We start from the raw sequence: 22,883 nt of genomic DNA on the forward strand, positions 1-22,883 counted from the left end.
AAGACAAGTCGCTCTGCGGACTCCCCCCCGACGCTCGCGCGATGCGGCCGGGGTTCGGGGTGACACCGCCCACGCGGCTCCGTCGGAGTCGCGGGTGCCGCGTCCAGCCCCACACCCTCCGGTCCCTGGGCTAAATGCGATGCCGGAGGAGATAGAGTGCTTCCTCATGGCCATGAGGAAACTCTCTCCTCCGACGGGCTCCGCGGCGCCTTCGGGCCCAGCGGACCTGTCTGGGACCCCTAGCGGGTCGGGTGTTTCGGCCCCGACGCCGCAGGTTCCCGCTATCCCGCCGGCGCCGCGGGGTCCAGTTGTCCCGGCGCCGCGGGACGCCGCGGGACGCCGCTAGACCCTCTTCGGGATCTGGATCGTCGCCGGTGGACCTTACGACCTCCCTGGCGTCGGATCATCAGGTGTCGCCTCCGGCGCCGTCCTCGGGCGGCGCCGTCCCCGATGCCCCCTTCATTCCTGTTCCGACGTCAGGACGGCCCCGATGGGCGCCACTCCAGACGTCGTTTGGGGAGTTTCACTTCTATGAGCAGGCCCCATTAGTTGAGAACCCTGAGTTTCAGGAGATGGGTGATGAAGAGGATTGGGAGGGGTCTGAGGACCCTCTGACCAGAGATTGTCAGTCTCATGAGGACTGGGCAGGAGACCTTGGGGAGGCCAGTGGTCTAGACACCTCTCCAGACACTGGTTTTGTCTCCCCTCCTACCGTGGCTTCGGAGGAGGGGGCAACCTACAGTGTGGTGTTGATGAGGGCTGCCAAGGCCTTGGGCCTTGAGCTCCCCGTCGCGGCCGTGAGGACTAATCTCCACACTGAGGTCCTTAAACCGCAGTCAAGCTCGGCCGAGCCTCTGCTGCCCTTTATTGAGGCCTTGACCGACGTTCTTCTGGGCACTTGGTCCAAGCCCGCTACGGGTTCGCCCGTAGATAGGAACGTGGCCAGACGCCACCGCCCCGCCCCGGGCGATCCATGTTTCCTGTCCGCCCACCCTACCCCCGAGAGCCTGGTCATCCAGGCCTCCAATTCCCAGACCGCATTCCCGTCGGCACCGCCGGACAGGGAATCCAAGAGGTACGAGCAGTATGGCAAAAAGATCTTCTCGTCCCTAAGTCTGGGACTGCGTTCTTCCAACACCGCATGCCTTTTGGGCCGCTACACCCACTCTCTGTGGGATACGGTCGCGGACGTGCTGCCAAGAGTGTCCGTTGGAGGTACGGGCCAAACTCGGCCAAGCCCTTGTGGAGGGCCGGGATGCAGCCAAATATTCCATACGGTGTGGGCTGGATACCACCGACTCACTGGGTAGAGCGATGGCAACGACGGTGGCGGTCAGACGCCACGCCTGGTTGAAGTCCGCCAACTTTTCGGCCGATGTCCAGAACACACTGATGGACATGCCGTTCGATCGCCGTCGCCTCTTTGGCGACAAGGCAGACCATTCCGCTTGAGCGCTTTAAGGACTCCAGGGCTTCGGCCAAGTCCTTGGGCCTCTCGGCCCCACGCCAGCAATCGGCTGGCTTTCATTCCTTTCGTGGCCACGGAAGGGGTGTACCCACACGTGCTGCCAGCCACGCTCCGCAGGGTAATACCCAACGCGGTGGCGGCCGTGGGAACCGCCGTCCTGGCGGTCGGGGACAACGGCGAGGTCAGTCCACACCTTCCCCCGCAGCATCCGCCTCAAAACCCTCCTAGTCCGTGCTTTCAGGCCCATGTGACGCCAGTGGGGGGCAGGGTTCGCCATCACCACCTCCACTGCCGCTCTGTCACTTCGGACAGGTGGGTGCTGCAGATCGTCGGAAGGGGCTATTCCCTCCCCTTCGAGGCTACTCCTCCAGCCATGCCACCGCAGAACCACCGTGTATCGTGGGATCATTTGCGACTTCTGCAGGAGGAAGTTATGGCCCTCTTGGCCAAGGGGGCCATCTAGCACGTTCCTGGGCCAGAAGTAGGATGTGGTTGCTACTCCCACTACTTTCTGGTACCCAAGAAGGGCAAAGGGGGCCTACGCCCTATCTTGGACCTACGGAACGTCAACGGCTTCCTCCGGAAGGAGAAGTTCAAGATGCTGACACTGGCCCAGGTCCTGGCTGCCCTGGACCCAGGAGACTGGATGGTAGCGTTGGACTTGCAGGACGCTTATTTCCACATCCCCGTCCTGCCGGCCCACCGGCGCTACCTGCGGTTCACGGTTGGCCACGAGCACTTTCAGTATACCGTGCTCCCCTTCGGCCTTACCAGCGCCCCACGGGTGTTCACAAAGGTGATGGCGGTGGTCGCAGCTCATCTGTGCAGGTTAGGGGTTTCAGTCTTCCCCAACCTCGACGACTGGTTGTTGAAGGCGGGCTCGCCCTAGACAGTCGTCAGCCACCTCCAGACTACGACGGACCTCCTGCACCGACTGGGGTTCTCCATCAATGTGCCGAAGTCACACCTGTGCCCCTCTCAGAAGCTCCTTCTCATCGGAGCGGTTCTCGACTCGGCGCGGTTTCGGGTTTATCCACCCGAACAGCGGGTCCGGGATATTCAGGCTCTGATTCCCATCTTTCAGCCGTTATCCCGGGTCTCGGTCAGGTTGACGCTGCGGCTTCTGGGGCTGATGGCCTCCTGCATCCTGCTGGTGCATCACGCCAGGTGGCGGATGCGGGCTCTGCAGTGGGACCTGAAGTTTCAGTGGGCCCAGCATCAGGGCAACCTCTCCGACCACGGCCTGATCTCGGAGGGCACTGCGAGACAGCTGCAGTGGTGGCTCACGGACCGCGATTGGGTCAGCGGCAGATCCCTTTCCCTTCCCCAACCGGAGCACGTAGTTGTGATGGATTCGTCCCTCCAGGGCTGGGGAGGCCACTTGGGAGAGGCGGAGATCAGAGGCCTCTGGTCTCCGGTGGAGGCCCGGCTCCACATCAACCTGTTGGAGTTACGGGCGATTTGTCTAGCACTGAAAGCATTCCTCCCCTCTGTCCGGGGGGGAGTGTAGTGCAGGTGTTCACGGACAACACCGCCATGTGGTACTGCAACAAACAGGGCGGGGTGGGGTCGTGGACCCTTTGCCAGGAGGCTCTGCGCCTCTGGCAATGGCTGGAACACCAGGGCGTGACCCTGGTGGCTCAACACCTGGCAGGTTCTCTGAACGCCAGGGCGGACGAGCTCAGCCGTCGGTGCATGACGGATCACGAATGGCGTCTGAACTCGGACGTGGCGCAAGGCCTCTTTCAGCAATGGGGAGAGCCTTGGTTAGATCTATTCGCCACCGAAGAGAACGCGCAATGTCATCAGTTCTGAGCGTTGGAATTTCCAAGGCGGCACTCGCTCGTAGACGCTTTTCGTCGCGAGTGGAGCTGCGGTCTACTGTACGCCTTTCCGCCTATACCACTTCTGCCCAGAGTGCTGAAGAAGATCAAGCGCGACCGGGCCCAAGTCATCCTTGTGGCTCTGGACTGGGCACGAAGGTACTGGTATCCAGAGCTACTCAGTATGTCAGTCGATCCCCCGGTTCGTCTGCCTCTTCAGGAGGACCTTCTGTCGCAGCAGCAGGGGACCGTCCTCCACCCGAACCTGTCCAGTCTCCACCTCCATGCTTGGAGATTGAGCGGCGACAGTTGAGGCCATTTGACTTTCCTCCTGAAGTCTGTAACGTCATTCTGGCAGCCAGGCGTCCCTCCACAAATTCGGTATACGCCTGCAGGTGGAACAGATTTGTGGCATGGTGCACAGTAAAGGCTGTGGATCCTCTTGCTGCCCCTCTTTCTGAGGTTCTTCTCTTCCTTCCTTCTCTTGCCCAGCAGGGCTCTGCTCTGGGCACTATCAAGGGCTACCTTTCTGCCCTTTCAGCCTTTCTGAGGCTGCCTGATCAACCTTCTTTGTTCAAGTCCCCTATTGTAAATAGATTTCTAAAGGGCATCACACACACATTCCCTCCTGTTCCGTTTGTGATGCCTCAGTGGGACTTGAAACTGGTTCTTACGTTTCTGATGTGCGCTCCCTTTGAGCCACTTCACAACTGTCCTCTCCGCCTTCTAACTTTGAAAACTGCTTTCCTGGTTGCCATCACCGCTGCCAGGAGAGTGAGTGAGCTCCAGGCCCTTTCTTGTACTTCGCCTTTCCTTTCTGTCCATCCGGACAAAGTCGTGTTGCGTACTAAGCCATCTTTCCTGCCCAAGGTTGTCACGGCCTTTCACATCGGGCAGTCTATCACCTTGCCAACCTTCTTTCCGCCACCGCATCCCTCTAAAGAGGAAGAGCGGCTCCACCGTCTGGACCCAAAACGTGCGCTCTCATTTTACTTGGATCGCACACGCCAGTTCCGGGTGGATGACCAACTCTTTGTTGGTTACGTGTGCGCTAAGAAGGGTAAAGCGGTGCACAAGAGGACCATCTCCGGGTGGATCATCTTGTGTATCCAGGCATGCTACTCCTTGGCTAAAAAGGAGCCCCCTGTTGGATTGCAGGCTCACTCTACCAGAGCCACGGCGACTAAAACTGCCCTGGGCCGGGGAGTGCCCTTACAAGACATCTGTCAGGCAGCTACGTGGGCATCACTGCACACGTTTGCAAGACACTACTGCCTGGACAGCCAGTCCGGAGGGATGGCTTCTTTGGCCGTTTTGTCCTCCAGGACTTTCTGGTGTGATTATTGGTTCGCAGACCCACCACCGGGGTTGGTATTGCTGGGGTATCTATTCTAAGGTAAGGAATCTAATACTAACGTGTCTCTTTCAGATGCACAAGTTACTACTTGTGTAACGATATATCTGTAAGAGACATTAGTTAGTATTAGATTCCTTACCGACCCACCCATCCTCCCCGTTCTGCGAACCGATATCTAGGGTTACCCCCTTTCAGGGCCCTAGTTTCAATGGCACCAGTGTTGGTTTTTAACATGGCTCTGCGTTTCTGGCGCGGAAAAGCTGTGTCTAAGAACTGACGTCAGCACGCGGAGGCGGCGTCTAAGTCCTCCGACGACGTCATCACGGCGCCCACGACGCCGACGACGGACGCGGAGCCGCAGACGACGCCTACCGACGCGCAAGGGTACTGCTACGCAAAAGTTTCCGGATCCAGTCTGACGCCTGGGGATATTCTAAGGTAAGGAATCTAATACTAACTAATGTCTCTTACAGATGTATCGTTACACAAGTAGTAACTTGTGCTTTTCTCCCATTGGATAACATTGCCAGATTTCTGTTGAAAAGTTTCCAAGTGTGAACTTTTAAAATAGCTTTTTATTCCTGAAAAATCACTGCAATACCTAAAACGTTTTTGCTTAACTGTTGTCAGCTTAGACCCCAGGACTGAATCTAGGAGCCAGCCCTGGAATTACCAAAATAATCTACAAAGTAATCAACTGTGCTTATATAAGAAAATCCATTGAGCTCAATGCTAAATTGTGTGTAGAATTGTGTTGCCTACTGCAACCCCTGTACCTATTGTGTTTACAAAGTTTATTGCCTTTCTGCAAAGTACTCATCTGAGACCTCTCCTATTGAGAACAGTATATTTTGATACCTGTTAGTTCTAGAAATAAAACCACTACATCTTTAGATATAAAAACAATTGGCCTAGAGTTCAGTCTTTGAGTGTGTGAAACCTTTTGCTGACTGTGTACAACAAATGCTTTATACTGTCCTCTGTTAATGCCTTACTGCTCGACCAAGCTACCACTTTAGAGAGTAAGGTCACACCTGGCTTTAACCTCTGTTATATCTCTGGGGTTTGTGGACTCTAGGTTCAAATAAGTGGAGGATCCCCTAGTGACGGATGTCAGGGAGGGGGAGTTAGAATTATCACAAAGAATCCCTGTGTTTTGTAGCAGCGTTAGATTACTGAGGGAAATGGTCCCTGAGGGGTTTCTACAGAGAATGTTTTTAAAGGGGCAAACACATCAATAAACTAATAACAGTAAGCAACAAATTTCACTGTGCTAAAATAATAAGCATGTACGAATAGATAAATTGGAACATGTTGTCTATTCAAAGATGAGAGAACCTCTGTGTAAACCGTCTGAAAAATTACCAATGTGACGATTGTAGTCCTTTCTCTCTCTCCCCACTTTCTGTCCCAATCCAAGATGGCGGGATCGCGGGAACTGTCGATAATAAGATCAACAATTAGATAGAAAGCGTGGGTTGAAAGCGAAATTGCGGAACTTTAAAATCAATGTGCGATCAGAAGGGCGGGATGTATTTTGTCCTGCAAAATTGATTTACAAAAATACCATCTAGGCCACCCGAGAAACACTTCCGGGTCGACGGCCGACAAACACGATAAAATAATGTAGCCTAATATTCGTTTATAAATACATGACAGGTGGACTAAGGGTTATAATACCCAAATAGTAACTGAAATACAAGATATCAGTAAGAAGGGCTGAAAATAGTCCTGGAATGAAGAAAGCCCAGTACTACTTCCGGGTCAATACGTGTAGAGCTAGCATAAAAACAGAGTGCCGGGCAGTGTGGCTTTACCCTTTGCATCAACACGAAGGCGAACGTACGGAGGAACAGGGAGGCCGGTCTGTAAACTACAGGTATGTGGCGTGACAGGATTGCAATCTGAGTGGCAACAGAGAAGGGTGCTGCAATGCCCCCAGTGAGAATAGGAGCCCCTAATCTTTAACATCCTGACCCTTAATTTCAATTGTGGTCTTTTTATACAAACTGTTTCATGCCAAGACATACATGCTAAGTAGGAAGTTGAAGCATTGTATCCTCACTAGAATATGACGGAGGTAACTGCTATAAATATGCCTCATACAAAGATGGGAAGTCTAATGTATATAAATTCCTGTTTAACGCTTAAGTATAATTCAATTAAGAATAAGCAAAAAATGTAAATAGAGAGCTCAGAGAAGACTACTACAAGTGCAAGTAAACTTCGATAAAATTTAGGATAGACTAATCAGGCCGAAATAAACTTTGTTCCTATAGATACCTTTGAACTGAAATTGAAAAGTGGAGGTGCATAAACTCATAAAGCACACCGGCAAATCCAACGATTGTAAGTTGGTAAGTACAATGTAGAAGGATCATAAGCTCTCCCAACAGCCTAATACCTTTTCGATCCCCCTGTACTAAAATACCCTTTTTTGCCTTTAATATTCCAATAGCAACTAAGGGATGGCATCTATTTATTCCCACAGGACATTAACCATATTCCCAGACCTAGGAGATCCTACTGATACACGGTGGTTCCTCCGTGCAATGTGAAAACGCTGAGGCATACTTAAAAGGTAAAAGGCCCGTAGTGAACGACGTAGTCATTAAAACTTAGTCACTTATATAAGTTGGGGCTATAACTTATCACTCTATATTTTTCATAGCTCCCAAGCGTGACTGCATCATCACAAGCCAGTCTACGCCAAGCCAATAAAAACTGAAGAAGAGTGATTAAACTCAATTCTGTAATCAAATTGCAGGTATCAGACTTCTTTCACTAATAGTAACATAGTGAATAGTTGTGGAACGGGGGGGTACCCAAAAATTGCTCAGGCAGTTGTTTGAGCACTGACCCATGGTGATAGATACCATTAGGGGGCTATAATATATTCTTAAAGAGTAAGCAAACTGTGATGACGAAACTATTAAAAAAGAAACGTTACTAAACTTCTGTTGTTTAATTTGTAGATACTCTGAATTACATATGTCTGTCCTGATGAAGGTGTAAAGTATTGAATAGACACCGAAACGCCGCGTCGACTTGTTTTGCATATGGATTTGCTTTGATAATTTTACAGTGTAATGTATATGGTATAGTTAACCTTTTCACAAAAAGGTTGTTTTAAGATATTTTTAATTTATTTTAGATTGTAACCCATTTGGGAGGTTGAAATAAATCACATATTGTTTGTGGACTCTATACACACTGTACCTTATTTTGGTCCAGTATATATAGAGCCACTTTTGTCACAACAAGCAACTCCAGCACCTCCAGTATCACCTTTCTGGATCTCGAAATCTACATAAAATCAAACGCACTACACACTTAGCATTGCATGAAGTTTCCTTTCTATGCAGCTATCTTGCACGCTAAAAGCTCACACCCTTCCCATCAAATCAAGTCAATCTCCTACGGAGAATTCATAAGGGCCAGGAGAAACTTTAGTGAGGAATCTGAGTTCCAGAAATTTTTGGCCAACATGAAACAGATTCAAGGCTAGAGGCATAACACTCACACCATCAACACTGCTGAAAAGAGAATCCACAACCTCAAGTAGACAGGAGACACTACACAACCACAAGAGAGGCCGAACAGGTCCAACCAGTCAGATTGATCACTGACTACAGTGACATGGGTCTAACTATGAAAAAGAGCCTCGACAAACACTGGGGCATTCTACTGGCAGACACTACCCTCATAGGGGTCATCACCACAAAGCCTTTTATCACCTTCAGACGAGGCAGGACACTTAGAACAAGACTTAGCCCCAGCGTTCCTAGTCCCCCCACCAGCCGCTCGTGGCTCGCCACGCACACTCTAGGGTTTTTCAGATGCGGTTGCTGCGGGGCCTGTAGAGCAGCCCAACATGGTGTCAAAAACTTTACAGCAGTGAAAGTCAACAATTCCAAATCAAGCATAACATCAACTGTAACACCAAATTTGTGGTGTACATCCTCGAATGCGCCTGCAAACGCTGGTAAATCTAAAGCACAATCAGGCCACTAAAAGAACGCATTGGAGAACACATCAGAGCCCTGTAGCACGAGGACCCCAGGTATCCCATGGCAGTACACACAGCCACCTGCCCCAACCAAGGCGCAAAAAAAAGATTCTCCTTCTTCGGATTCGATATGGCGCCTGTCTACGCCAGAGGGGGCAACGGAGAACTCCGGCTCAGATAATTGGAAGCTACATGGATCATGCGTAGGGACGGTCCAACACGGACTCAATACGGACCGTGAACTACATTATTTTTTGGGTTAATGATCGCCCAACTAAGAACTGTATAATAATAACTTACAATGATTTGCTACTTGTCCCGGCATGTGAAACACAATACGTACCAGGAGGCACATCACCTTTAGGGTGAATAGGCGCCCAACTAGCACGTACATATTAACAGCTTACAGTAAATCACTTCTTGTAGTTGCATGTAACATGGACCGCAAGTCACATTATATTTGGTCACCTAAGTGCCTCAACAATTATATGCATTTTGTTTTGACTTTCAGTATGGTTTCAGAGAAATGCAATACTTTGTAAATACAGTACATTGACTTGAAAGGGCATTTCAGTAAAATTACAGTTAAGTTACTTTTGAGAATACTTTTCTTACTCCGAGTAGAATACTTGGATACTACTCTGGCACATTTTCTGTAAACAGGTAAGTAAAATCGTTTTTGTTATTTAGTGCAACTTTAAAGAATTTCTAAAGGTTTTCAAACTCAATACTTCGAAACTTTTCCAAGAAAAACAGTCAATGTTATCCTATGGAGGAAAATAGTGTTATTGGTTTTGAGGTAAGTATTTGGTAGTGTGAGTTGAGGTTCTTTGGGTAGACTCGGGGATGTTCCCCAGGGTCAAGGATGCACTCTAGTTGCACGCTCAGTGGCACTAGGGTGGCAGGGTGCAGAGTGCTGAGGCCCAATGTTATCCTTTGGGGAATAAGGGGCCTCTGGTTCGTGGCTGCTAACAAGCAGGCCACTTGGTTGTGGGAGCAAAGCTCCTGGACTTTAGCGCAGGGCAAATGGGGAAACAAAGTAGCACCAAAGGTGCACCCTCAGCGGTACAAGGGAGGCGGGGTGCAGAGTGCTGTTTCGACGTTGGGCGCCCTGTTTGCAGGTGCAGTGCAGGCTTGGGTCAAAGGTCTCCTGGGTGCGACCACCACTTCGAGAGGTAAGTTGGGGGTTGGCTCGGCGCCGTCTGTTTGGCCAACCAAGGCCGTGGGGCATCGGATGCTGGGGTGCCTTATGGGGTTGGATCGTCTTACCAGCTCCTGGTTGCGTTTGGTGGGGGACCTTCTGGATTTAGGCTGCAGGTGTCAGCTTGAGGCAGATCAGGGGTCACCAGATCTCCAGTCAGTTTCGCAGGGGTGACCACATTGTGGTGTTTGCCCACTCGTGCTAGGGCTGTAGACGGCGGGTGCACAGTGGGGCGGATTCCCGGTTTACGGCCAGAGCCAGAGCTTGCAGATGAACTAGTACGGTGTTCCCGGGAGACAAAGTATTAGGGGTTGAAGGCAGGCAGGTCTTCTGGGATTTTCGAGGTTGTTGGCTGCAGGATACACTGGGATTTTTCAGGAGCAGGTTCGAGTTGGAGGTAGGGCTGGGGCCAAGTCAGTGGGCATCTTCCTCTTGTTAGCTGCTGCACAGCTGTTCAGTCCTTCTCCTTGTTGTTTCTTTTTGTCTGAGGAAGGAAGGTTCAGGGGTGCCCCTAAATACTAGATTTAGGGGCATTACTGGTAGGTAAAAGGCAGGGACCAATGGGTCTCTTCCCTGGAGTGGGTACACCCCCTTTTATTCCACCCTCCAGGGGAAGGGGGCATGAGCCTGTCCCTGGTTGGCTGAGTCCCGCCATCTGCAAGATGGCAGGGACTGAGAATTGTGCTTTACCTTGCCCAATGTGGGTGTCAAAACCAGTGGGGACCAGTTGCTGGAAGCAGCAAGTGGCCTGGGGAAGCTCACAAAGGTGGCAAGCCTTTGAAGTTTCTCCTTCGTGAACCCTGCCCATCCTGGGGGGAGGAGGCTTGGCACCTCATCCCAGGATGTACATTGTTTCAGGCCCAGGAGAGCAGCAGGCTCTCAACCCAGGGGTGGGTCCGAAATCCTGTCTGGTGGTGGCAACTGAAAGCAGCCACTCAGTCTGGACACTAGTGGTAGGTAAGTTTTTAGGGGGCATCTCTAAGATGCCCTCTGTGTGCACTTTTCATTAAACCCCACACTGGCATCGGTGTGAGTTTAATGTGCTGAGAAGTTTGATACCAAACTCTGTTTTCAGTGTAGCCATTATGGTGCTCTAAAGTACGTAATAACAAACTCCCAGCACCATATACTCTTAATGGCAGCACTTCACTTACAATGTCTAAGAATGGACTTGGACTCTGTAGGGCTATAGGGCTCATGCACCTGTACTTACCACTGGTATAGTGCACCCAGCTAGAGGGGTGACTGATCTATGCCAGCGCAGTGGTTTGTAAGTATGCCACACAGAGATGTGTTCTATGTTGACTCTTCACTTTGTTCTGCACCAAAACACGTAGCCTGCAAAGCCAGTGTGTGAGTTTAAGGGTACAGGACCTCAAAAGGTGGCACAATATGTGCTACAGCCCTTAGAGGCCTACTCTGGTCACAGTCCCCTGGGTACCTGTGGTACCATTTACCAGGGGCTGACTTGTGGCCCGATTGGGTTTAGGCTTAAATGCAGTTTTAGGGAAAAAACATAGGCCCTGGGTACCTGATTAGCAGGAGCCTAGGGCACACTCAGTCAAAGTACATCAGCAAATCAGCAAAAAGTGAGGGCAACCATGCAGAAAGAGGGCACTTTCTCACAATTAGGTTTCTCCCACCCCCGCTACAATTTCCTGTGTTTCAACATAAGCTAATGAGGAAAATATATACCAGTTTTTTTTTTAAATCTCCCATTTTCCAGTTTTTTAAAGGAGTTGTTTTTTTTACCTATCCTGATAATCTCCCTCTCCCGCCCCTGTCTCCCTGGGGATTGCTCACCATCGATGTGGCCCTCAAGCATATCCCAGACTGTACGGTTTGGCCTCTGAGAAAATATTTGAGCCCCTATCATATAGGGTAACATAACTGTGCTTGTGCCTCAAATCTGGCTTACCTAACCTCGTACATCTTGGTGTCTAAAGTTAGATAAAAATCTGTATAATTGGTGTTTATTTCCTTACTGAATGTGTCTCTCATTTATTGTCGGTGTGTGCAACAAATGCCCAAAATAAAGCACCTTGGGATTGTTAATAACCACTTGGATGCTATCGCATCTCAAACGATTCCATGTAATTTCCATTGAAATGAATGGGAACTCCATGACGAGTTACCCTTGTCATTAGCATCCAAGTGGTTAAAGCAAGCCCCTGTACACTAATAAGGGATAACTTGACCCTTTGCACAGTGCAACGAATTTTGGTGCACTAAATAGAGCTAGCTTCCTACATGTCGTGCTGGTTTTGCTCCTTTTAAACATTTTTTTACATATAATATAGCCCCTCTAGATTCAGTAGATTCATCCATAGGCCTTTAACTCTGCAATTATTTGCCTCCTTGATCACGGGTTGCATCCTTGTACATCCCTCAGCTCATGTGCCTGTTCTCTTGCCATTCCTCCACAGGTGGTCAGAATGGTGATCAGACACCATGAGGACCTGAAGCAGAAAGAAGAGAAGGCCAAGCGAGAAGAGCAGGCCAAGCTGCGGCGGATAGCTTCTTCAGTCGCAAAAGAAGTCCGGCAGTTCTGGACCAATGTAGAAAAGGTACGTTATCTGCTCTGTGGTGGGCGCAATTTTTTAAATATCAGTATTTTACGTGGTTTTGCCTTTTTCATAGGGGAAAATTGAGTGGTGTTTGATTGGGTGTTCCTTATTTTGAAATGTGGCTGTGATTTAGTTGTAGATGTAGGGCTCACGTAGGTTGTTTTTCTCTGATCAATTTTGGTGAACTGTCAACTGATTGCATCACCATTTCTCATTGACAGGTGGTCCAGTTTAAGCAGCAGTCGCGCCTGGAAGAGAAAAGAAAGAAGACCTTGGATCTGCAGCTGGATTTTATTGTAGGACAGACTGAGAAATATTCTGATCTGTTGTCCCAGAGTTTGAATGAGACCCTTGACCTCAGCCAAATGAACTCTTCACGTACGGTTTCCACAGCCTTCACTCCACTCTGCTCAGCTGTTGCCAAAGAGGAGGAAGGTATGCAAAAGCTGTGAGGGAGTGAACTAGTTTTTTATTTATGTGCAGGAAATAATTACCCTGTACCACATTCTTGTCAAATTAATAATACCTCTGTGTACTGCTGGGTTCTCATCCAGGGGATACTCATCAATAGTCATAATCTATGAATAATCCCCGCCCATGCGCGGGATCCCGGAGCATATAGAAAATACATATAAATATATATGTATATATATGTGAAAACATATATTTGCAGCCTAAAACATTTCCCAACTGGCAAAATTGCCGCAGAATTACATAAAGTAGCATACATACAGTAGTACTCTCCCAACCCCTAAGGAAGAAAGAGAGCAGAAAACATTTGTATACAACAATGCTTTATTGCCATAGGAAAAAACCTGTAATTGCAGGCATTTGCCAGTAGGCAGCAGTAGAGTATAAAGCAACAAAGAAAACTGACACCTTGCCTTTAAGGCATTAGAGTAGGGGTACCGTGCCTTTAAGACCTGAAGGCAACCCACTGCTCCCATGGTGCACCACAGGTGGCAGTTGGGCCAGTTCTTTTTTCCGGCTCCTTCTGTGAGGATCCTGGAGCTTGAGCTCTTCAGTTTTCAACTGAAATTATTTTTTTGAGAGAATTTTCTCTGATATTTCGACATTTTTTGGATTAATAAGGCTTCTGATTTATTTTTCTGTGGTAACCCACAAGAATTTCCTGTCAGAATGCCTGCTCTGTTCCGGAAATGTCCTTATTGTGACAAAAAGATGGCTCTGGCTGACCCACATTCTGTGTATTGTGTGCCTACCATCTGCACACAACCCTGATCAGTGCCATCACTGTCAAAAGTTTACTACACGAACTCTTTGCGACAGGGAGAGAATTCGACTTCATGCCATGCAGAAGATAGACACAAGTCACCAGGTGGGTGCTTCTACAGTCCCCAGGTCTTCTCCTACAAGCAAGCATGGCCAACAATGGCGTAATTCCACTTCTCCTGTCCCAGGAAAAGGAAGGAAGGTCGAAAAACTCCGTCGGCGTCAAGGTCGCCGTCGAAGAGGCCCAGATCCTCTTCACGACGTCAAAGAGCTCCGCCGCAGTCAAGTAAGTCGGCGTCGAGGCGCCATGCTTCGGGCTCGAAGTCCATGGCTGCTACCACCTCTAAGTCTCCGTCGACGTCGAGGCTTCCGTAGACGTCGAGACACTCTCCGCCGCCCCTGAGGGGATCGGCGTCGAGAGCCAGGACGGCATCCAGGTCGCCGCCGGCTGGCGGGCCGCCGTCGAGAGGGACTGTCAGATCCCATCCTTTAACGTCAAGGAAGTCGACGCCGAGGCGACGCCAGGTAATGTCGCCGTCGACGCGACCTCGAAGAAGGTCGTCGACACGACGTCGAGAGTCGTCGTCGATACGGCGTCATGGAGCATCTCCATCTGGGCGACGTCGAGGATCGACGTCGAAGTCTCTGGATCGACGTCGAGGTTCTCAGTCGAGCCTCTCTCGACGTGGTCGGTCGCCGTCGAGAGCATCAAGACACCGCTCGACGCCACTAGTCACCCAGACGTCTTCGACGTCGAGGCTTTCGCCGTCGAGGGATCAAGTGACGGTGGTGGTGGAGTCCCCTGGTTCCGGATCTTCAGGAGGCAAGTCATCATCTCCGGGTTTAAATATCGTGGAGATCTCCCTGGAACCTTCACCCAGATCTGCGGACAGGTCGCGCAGTTTGGTGCCTCCTCATCCTCAAGGGGCTGTGTCTGGAGGTCAAAGTAGCCCGGGCTCGGGTTACTCTCGCACATACTCTCCGTCTACAGCAAGAACGCCGACCAGACCGTCTAGGTCTCCTCGGAGTCCCAGGATTTCACCCAGGCCAAGATCTCGGGACAGATCACGTTCTCCAGTACGGCCAAGAACGCCTGTCAGGCCAAGTTCTCCAATCCGGCCAAGACCGAGGTCTCCATCAAGACATCGCTCTAGGTCCAGGTATTGTCACAGCAGGAATCGTGACAGGCCCCATAACAGACGGCGTACAAGATCTTCCACACGGTCATCTTCTACTAGGCCGTCTTACCGAGATTACTCTCCAACCTTCTCATCTACGCCTCCTTCTCGAGTCTCTCCAATTGACGACATCGCGACTTTCTCCGATGTTATGTGCAGGGGAGCAAAAAAGCTGAACATTATGCTGCATAGTCCAGTGGTTCCCACTTCTGTGATTTTTGATACCCTTCATCAGCGCACAGGCCTCTACTGCCCCTGGTCCCCGGCCTCCTAGAACCGGCTATGGCTACTTTCCTCACACCAGCAGTGGTGGGATCTGTTCCATCTCGGATAGCCAAAAAGTACAAGGCCCCTGCAGAGGATCCCTTGTTCTTCAGATCTGATCCTCCTGCGGACACAATTATTGTGGCGGCTGCCATGAAGTCCCATGCCGGCTCTACTTCTTCCTCAGTACCACCTGAAAAGACAGCAAACTTATGGACTCTTTTGGTAGGAAGGTATGCAACACCTCCTCTTCATTTATGAAGGTGTCTAGCGCCTCTGCCTTGCTTGGAAGGTACGATAGGTCCCTTTGGGACTCCCTGACTCGCTTTACAGACAAGCTCCCCAAGGAAGATCGTCAAGATTTTCTGGAGATTATAAAGGAGGGAGGCCTTGTAGCCAATCAGGTTATTAGCGCCGCAGTGGATGCCTCTGACCTTGCGGCCCATGGCTATTCACATGGTATTTGTTCCCGTCGTTCGGCCTGGCTCCGCCTGACAGGGCTCAAGCCCGACACCCAGAAGAAGATTTTGAATCTGCCATTGAATGGGAAATCTCTGTTTGGAACACACGCTGACGACGAAATGTCCAATATGAAAGCGGAGATGGACACCGTCAAAGCGGTGGGATTAGAAAAGCGCAAGGAATTCAACAGACGCTTTCGCCAGGGAGACAGGAGGTCTTTCCAGCAGAGGGTTCAAACCCCTCAGTGGCAATCCCAGTCTCAGCGGAAAACGCAGTTCCAGCAGCGTTGTCCTGGCAGAGGAAGAGGTGGCAATAACAAGCAGCAGTCCTCCTCCAAGCAACCTCCCAAGCCTTGAGCCATTGCTTCTTCCACGTCTGTTCGCCACTCCGGTGGGAGGGAGTGTTTCTCATCATCTGGTAGAGTGGGAATCCATTACAAAAGACAAATGGGTGCTGAATATTGTGCAGCATGGTTACTTGCTGAGGTTCAAATCTCCTCCTCCGCAAGTCCTCCTTCAGGCACGACACTTTGCCCGTTTCCAAAGTCAACTGTTACAAGACGAAGTCTCCGTCCTCCTAAAGAAAATGGCCATAGAGGAGGTTCCCTCCATTCACAGAAATCAAGGAGTGTACTCCCGCTATTTCTTGGTTCAAAAACGAGGAACTGTCAAAGAATACAGGCCCATTCTGGATCTTCGACTGCTGAACAAATTCATACTAAAAGAAAAGTTTTGCATGCTCGCCATGCACCAGATCTTCCCGCATCTTCATCAGGGAGACTGGATGTGTGCCATCGACCTGCAGGACGCCTACTTCCACATACCAGTGTCAGTCAAGCATCAGAAATTTCTAAGGTTTCAGATCGGACGCCGTCACAACCAGTATAGAGTGCTGCCGTTTGGCCTGAAATCTGCACCTCGGACATTCTCCAAGTGCATGGCGGTGGTGGCTGCTTTTCTTCGCAAAAGGAAGATCTTCGTCTATCCGTATCTAGACGATTGGCTGTTGAAAAGTTCCACTCCGACGCTGCCTCAAAACCATCTGTCGTTCTGCCTCAAACTCATGGACTCGTTGGGTCTTCAAGTCAATCTGAAAAAGTCAGTTCTCAACCCTTCCCAACGGATCCACTACCTGGGTGCTGCTCTGGACTCACTACAGGCAAGCGTGTGTCCTTCGGAGGAGAGGTTGTCATCTATGCTCTTGAAGGGTCGCCTTCTTCTGGACACTCACGCCCCCACAGCCAGACAAGTGTCCTCTCTCCTGGGATCGATGGCCTCGTGCATCTACATTGTGCCCAATGCCCGCCTTCACATGAGGCCTCTGCAACAAGCCCTCGAAGACCAGTGGTCTCAGAGATCGGATCAGTGGGAAGAGACGCGTCTTGCTTCCTCAAGAAGCCAGGGACTCGATCAGATGGTGGTTGCAACGGTCCAATCTCCTCCAGGGAGTTCCATTCCATCGTCCTCCTCCATCCCAGTCAATTGTCACGGATGCCTCCCTTCAAGGCTGGGGCGCTCACATGGACCGACTCCAAGTTCAAAGCCTCTGGTCCGAGGTAGAGCAAGGCTACCATATCAACTTCCTGGAGCTTCGAGCAGTTCATCTGGCTCTCAAGTCTCTTTATCCTTCTCTGCGCACCAACTACCTCCAGGTTCAGACGGACAACACAACAACTATGTTCTATCTGAACAAACAGGGAGGCACGAGTGTGAGAAGTTGGCCTGATATATGATGCTCACTAATTCTAGTGATCACCTTGTATCAGTCCAAGCAACCCTTATGGTGATTGGTTGTAAGTCAACCTGATAGACCAGCTATTCTAGTAGCGTGGACAAAAGCAGTCTTTTAGGCTAATCTCTTTTGGCATGTGAAGCCAGCTGTTTTACCACAATATAACCCCTTGAATACCAGATGAAAGGACACCACACAGGTTATGAAAATAAACGATATATTTATTAATAACAACACCTCTGAACTCTTTATGAGGTCAGAGGGCTAAGCACATGACCATACTACAAAAGGAATACGAGTTCGCACAATATTTACACGAGTGCCTTAGGGGCACGACAAACCATATACTCAAAACAATGGAATGCGAGGAAGGAAAATACTGTAAAGCGATCCAGAGGCTGGAGGATCGGTGGGACTACGCTACAAACTAGGTAAGTAAGGAGCAGGAGGCCCACGGGACTCACGTGCAGAGTGGAAACTCTCACGCGGGATGCGTACCAACGTCTATGGATGCTACAGTTTACAATGTTACGGATTCCGGACGAACCCGGCTGGATGGAGGGAAAACAGTGGACCTGGACACTAGGATAGTGGACTCAGACTTCAGCACCTAGAAGCTTTAGTTACCTAACCCACAGGCTGCGGGTGCATAGGGCTGAAGTTGCGTCGGGTTTGCTGCGTTGATCCCGGTGATGCCTGAAACAAGACGTTGCTGGCAGGCAGCCAGATGGAGGAGTCCGGTGGTTCCAAGGATGGAACTGGAAGGAAGGAAGTCCTGAAAAGGAAGGGGACAGAGTCTTGGTCACTAGCCAGTGACGGTGCTGGAACCAGGAGGGAACCCGGGGCTGTCGCCGCGTTCAGGTGAAGGAAGGGTCGCTTCTCTTTGCAGCTGCGCGGACCAGGAGCTGTTCTTCACGACCAGGCTGGAGGCACGAGCTGTCCCACGTAGTCTGCTGCTGTTGGCGGTGTCGGATAGTCGATCTGTACAACAGGCCTTGGCTAATGCAAGCCACGCGGTGGAACAAAGATGGCGTCTGGTGTGGACCAGGAGGGTCCGGGGTGCTTCTCTTTCACAAGGAAGCAAGGGCCAGTCTGGGGGACCAGACTAGCAGTGTCGAAATCTTCGGGTCGTCGTCTCAGAGGGCACAAGCCAGCCGGCAAGTGACCAGACAAAAGGAAGGGCAGCAACCAGGCAAAAGGGCCCCACGCAGATCATGGGGATGCTGGGGGGCTGGTCTTTGGTGCAGGAGCTGCGTCAGTGTGGGGCTTCTCAGTCCCCAATGCACTCACTTGAGGAACCCTCAGGGGTCGTGCTGGAAGCGCTGTGCAGGTTTCTTCAAGATGGCCGTCTCCACGTTGCTCGTCGCACCCACGGGTCCCAGCTGTGCTGTGGATGTGGGTAGAGGTCAGAGGTCTTGAGGTCCGGGTCTTGTCGAGCTGGGTCGTCGGATTCCGGGATGGAAGGACTTTGCAGCAAACCGCACAGGAGCTTGATGGTGCTTGCGAAGCAGGATGGTCACTCCCTGACCATAGGGGAGATTCTTCAGCCTTCTGGTGTCCAGGAGGTCGAAGGTCAAGAGTTCTTTGTGGAAGTTGTCAAGATTAATCTAACGGGGAATGGGACCAGCTCCTACCTTTATTCTGCTAAAGGGGGCTGCACTACGACTAGGTCCCTCCCCTGGGTGGGACCAGGAAGGGGGGTGGCTACACCCCCTATCCTTTGTCCAGTTTCCCGCCAGAGCTGGGGCTGGAGTGCCCCAGCAACTGGTTGGAACCGGTGTATGCACAGGGCACCTTGTGTGCCCCAGGCATGTCTCATTCCTTTCAGCCTTGGCCTACCTATTGCACAAAATCCGGTCTGGGGTGGTGCAAGCACCTCCCAAGGCAGGAAACCCTTTGTCTGAGTCTCCCTCGCTGGAAGGACTCCCAGCAGCAGGAGGTCAGACTTGTGTCTGTGGTGGCAGCATCCATTTTGTGATGCTGAGGCTCGAGTTAACTTTAACCGGGGTTTACAGTTACATACATGTCGTGTCCCTCTAGAAGGGTGGAATGCTAACCCTGTCGCCACAATTGGCGAGGGGTTAGTATTCCAATTCGTACGACACCTTACTCGACATGTTTTGATAATGCTATGCCAAAGTTAGCATTTAACCGCGAGGTTGATAATGCAAGAGTATATGGTATAGCGTTATCATGGAACAGCTATTAGGACTTGGTTCCGCAAGCTGCAAACGGGCTCAGCTCATGCCAGAGCACTATCTCACATAATTCCAAGCACTCTGCCTTCAGGATTTATAAGGCCTGCCATAGGAGTGACTGATAGGAATATATGTGTCCATTTTAGGGTTAGATATAGGAATACTATATCTAAAGCAAAGGGTGATTACACCACCTTGCCCCAGCTGTCGTGCAGCCAGTTGTCAGATTTGGGTGGCCAGCCAGGGGTGGCATAATACATGCTGCAGCCCCTGGTAGGCCCTGAGCGCACCTATGCCCTGGGTACCTAAGGCACACTGTACAGGGACTGATAAGGTGACCCAGTATCCAATTGGATATGTACCCAAGGTACATGGAGTCCATTTCAACAGAGAGCAGGAAGCCTGGGGTCCTGAATAGCAGGATCCCAGGCCAACTAAGTCAAAAACCAGCAAAACACCAGGAAAAAAGTTGGGGTAACCATAGTCAGATATCCACCTTCCTACAACGAGGTCAAGAGTCTTGTCTCTGGAAGCACAAGCCATCTGGCACTGGCTCCTAGCAAGGGGCCTGTCCATCGTACCAGTCCACCTACCAGGAGTTCAAAACGTCCAAACAGACTGCCTAAGCAGAGCCTTCTTAGAAGCGCACGATTGGGTGCTCAACGAGAGGTTTTTCGGTGCTGGCACGGCAAATGCAAAATGCTCCGTCTTCGCGTCCAGGTTTCCCCAACAGGGATCACTGGGGAACGGTCTTTTGATCAGCTGGTCGCAGACATTACTCTACGCCTTTCCTCCCCTGCCTCTGATCCCGGCGGTGATCCAGAAGTTCTACAGGACCAACACCAGGATGATCCTGATCGCACTTGAGTGGCCACGCCAGTGGCGGTACCCCGATCTTCTACAGCTGTCGGAGGTTCCGCACCGGCGCCTACCATGCCGTCCAGACTTGTTGACCAAAGACCAGGGGAAGGTGTTTCACCCCAACCTTCCTTCCCTTCGCTTGACGGCATGGCTCCTGAGGTCATCCAGTGTGGACATTTAGACCTCCCAGCAGACTGCATGACTATTCTTAAAGAATCAAAACGACCCTCCACTAGGAAGTCCTATGCTTTCAAGTGGAAGAGGTTCTTCCTATGGTGTCATGAGCACTCTCTTGACCCGGTACATGGCCAAGAGCAGGTGATTCTTCCATATCTATTGCACTTGGCGAGATCAGGCCTGAAATACCCCTCCATCAGGGTTCATTTAGCTGCAATCACAGCATATAGGAAGACTCCTAATCAGACATCTTTCTTCCTTATGCCTGTAGTTAAAGATTTCTTAGAAGGTCTAAAGAAAGTCTTCCCACCGGTGAGGTCCCCCTCCCCGGTAGCTTAATATCGTCCTGACTAAACTGATGGGTGCTCCTTTCGAGCCTATACATAAGGCCTCTTTGCAGCACTTGACCTGGAAAGCTGCTTTTTTAGTGGCGATTACCTCTGCCCGTAGGGTCAGCGAAATCCAGGCCTTGTGTTGTAAGGAACCTTACACAGTTTTTCATGCCAACAGGGTGGTCTTAAGAACGCACCCAAGTTTTCTGCCTAAGGTAGTTTCAGACTTTCATATCAACCAGTCTATTACCTTACCTACCTTTTTTCCTAAACCTTCCACTCCCCCGAGGAGGTCATTACACTCTCTAGGGGCCAGATGTAGGTAGGATTGATTTACCGATTCTTAATTACCGAATTTTACCGATTCGGTAATTAAGAATCGGTAAATCTGAGGGGTGGGTATGTAGGTATTCCAGATGTGCTGGAATACCGAATCGGAGAAAAATTGGTATTTACCGATTCGGTAAATACAGATCGGTAATGCCCATTCAATCCTATGGGCTTTGCAGCCCATAGGAATGAATGGGCATTACCGATTCGGTATTTACCGAATCTGTAAATACCGAATTTCACAAGGGTGCAGGGGGTGTCACTTTGACACCCTCTGGCCCCCCAAAACAGGCTCGGGTGCCATGTGGCAGGCATACATGCCCCAAGGGCAGGTCTGCCTGTCATATGGCAGCGGTGTGCATGCACACATGTGCATGCACACCGGAATCGGTATTTTACCATCAAATTGGATTTGATGGTAAAATACCGATTCGGTAAGGCTTGTGGGACTCAGAAGAGTCCCACCTACATCTCAAAGTTACCGAATCGTTAAAAAATACCGATTCGATATTTTACAGAATCGGTAAATTTACCGATCGGTAAATTTACCGATTCTGTAAAAATAAGCCCCTACATACCAATTCTTCAATACCGGTCGGTAACGGCCGAAAATACCGATTTTCGGCCGTAACCGACCTACATCTGGCCCTTGATCTCCGGAGGGTCCTGAAGTTCTACTTGTCAAAAACCCTTCCTCTTCGAAAGTCTGACCGGCTTTTTGTTAATTATGGCAGTACTAATACTGGCCTGTCAGCTTCCAAAAGGTCAATTTCTCGCTGGATTGTCTCCTGTATAGCTTTAGCTTATCAGCTAGCTAACAAGACCTTGCAGGGTAAAACGCATCATGCACATTCTACTAGAGGGAAAGCCTCCACTACAGCTCTCCTTCGTAATGTTCCTATTTCTGAAATTTGTAAAGCGGCAACTTGGCGGTCTGTCCATACCTTTACCCGCCATTATTGCCTGGACTCAGATACTCAGGCCGATGCCAGAGTAGGGCTGGCCTCTTTAAGAAACTTATTTGCATAAGATGCATTTGCAATATGTTTCTTAGTCATTCTGTGAAGTTTTTTACTTCTTGCTCGACCGCGAGACTTTGGGTATGAGTTTGCTAATCTATTCATAGATTATGACTATTGATGAGTATACCCTGGATGAGAAGGATTAGTTACTTACCTGTAATCCTAGTTCTCATCCAGGGGTATACTCATCAAAGTCATAAGCTCCCGCCCACCTCCCCGGACGAGCAGATTTACAAAGTTATGAGATGTTTTTATTGTGGATCTCCTCAGGTGTTATGCACCTCCAAAAAGAACTGATCCAACTGCCATCTGTGGTGCACCATGGGAGCAGGGGGTTGCCTTCAGGTCTTAAAGGCACGGTACCCCTACTCTAATGCCTTAAAGGCAAGGTGTCAGTTTCCTTTGTTGCTTTATACTCTACTGCAGCTTACTGGCAAATGCCTGCAATTACAGGTTTTTTCCTATGGCAATAAAGCATTGTTGTATACAAATGTTTTCTGCTCTCTTTCTTCCTTAGGGTTTAGGAGAGTACTACTGTATGTAATTTTGCGGCAATTTTGCCAGTTGGGAAATGTTTTAGGCTGCAAATATATGTTTTCACATATATATACATATATATTTATATGTATTTTCTATATGCTCCGGGATCCCGCGCATGGGTGGGGATTAT

At 50.1% G+C, this 22,883-nt stretch overlaps 1 protein-coding gene and 1 long non-coding RNA gene across 5 annotated transcripts in view; both read left to right on the forward strand.

The window, feature by feature from the left end:
• The window catches only part of SRCAP (Snf2 related CREBBP activator protein), a 1,816,344-nt gene that overhangs the window by 296,683 nt on the left and 1,496,778 nt on the right, over positions 1–22,883 (forward strand). For all 4 annotated transcript variants that reach the window (XM_078652845.1, XM_078652844.1, XM_078652847.1 and 1 more), the window contains 2 exons: positions 12,285–12,425; positions 12,647–12,860. In XM_078652845.1, coding sequence (XP_078508971.1) covers positions 12,285–12,425; positions 12,647–12,860 — 355 coding nt within the window. The remainder of the gene's footprint in view (positions 1–12,284; positions 12,426–12,646; positions 12,861–22,883) is intronic.
• Positions 6,935–7,375, forward strand: LOC144766929 (uncharacterized). The gene is made up of 3 exons (XR_013597986.1): positions 6,935–7,005; positions 7,140–7,229; positions 7,320–7,375. It is a non-coding gene; the product is annotated as an uncharacterized LOC144766929 (long non-coding RNA).

The sequence above is a fragment of the Lissotriton helveticus genome, chromosome 7 (genome assembly GCF_964261635.1).
Source record: "Lissotriton helveticus chromosome 7, aLisHel1.1, whole genome shotgun sequence".
In the NCBI taxonomy this organism is placed as follows: Eukaryota; Metazoa; Chordata; class Amphibia; order Caudata; family Salamandridae; genus Lissotriton; species Lissotriton helveticus.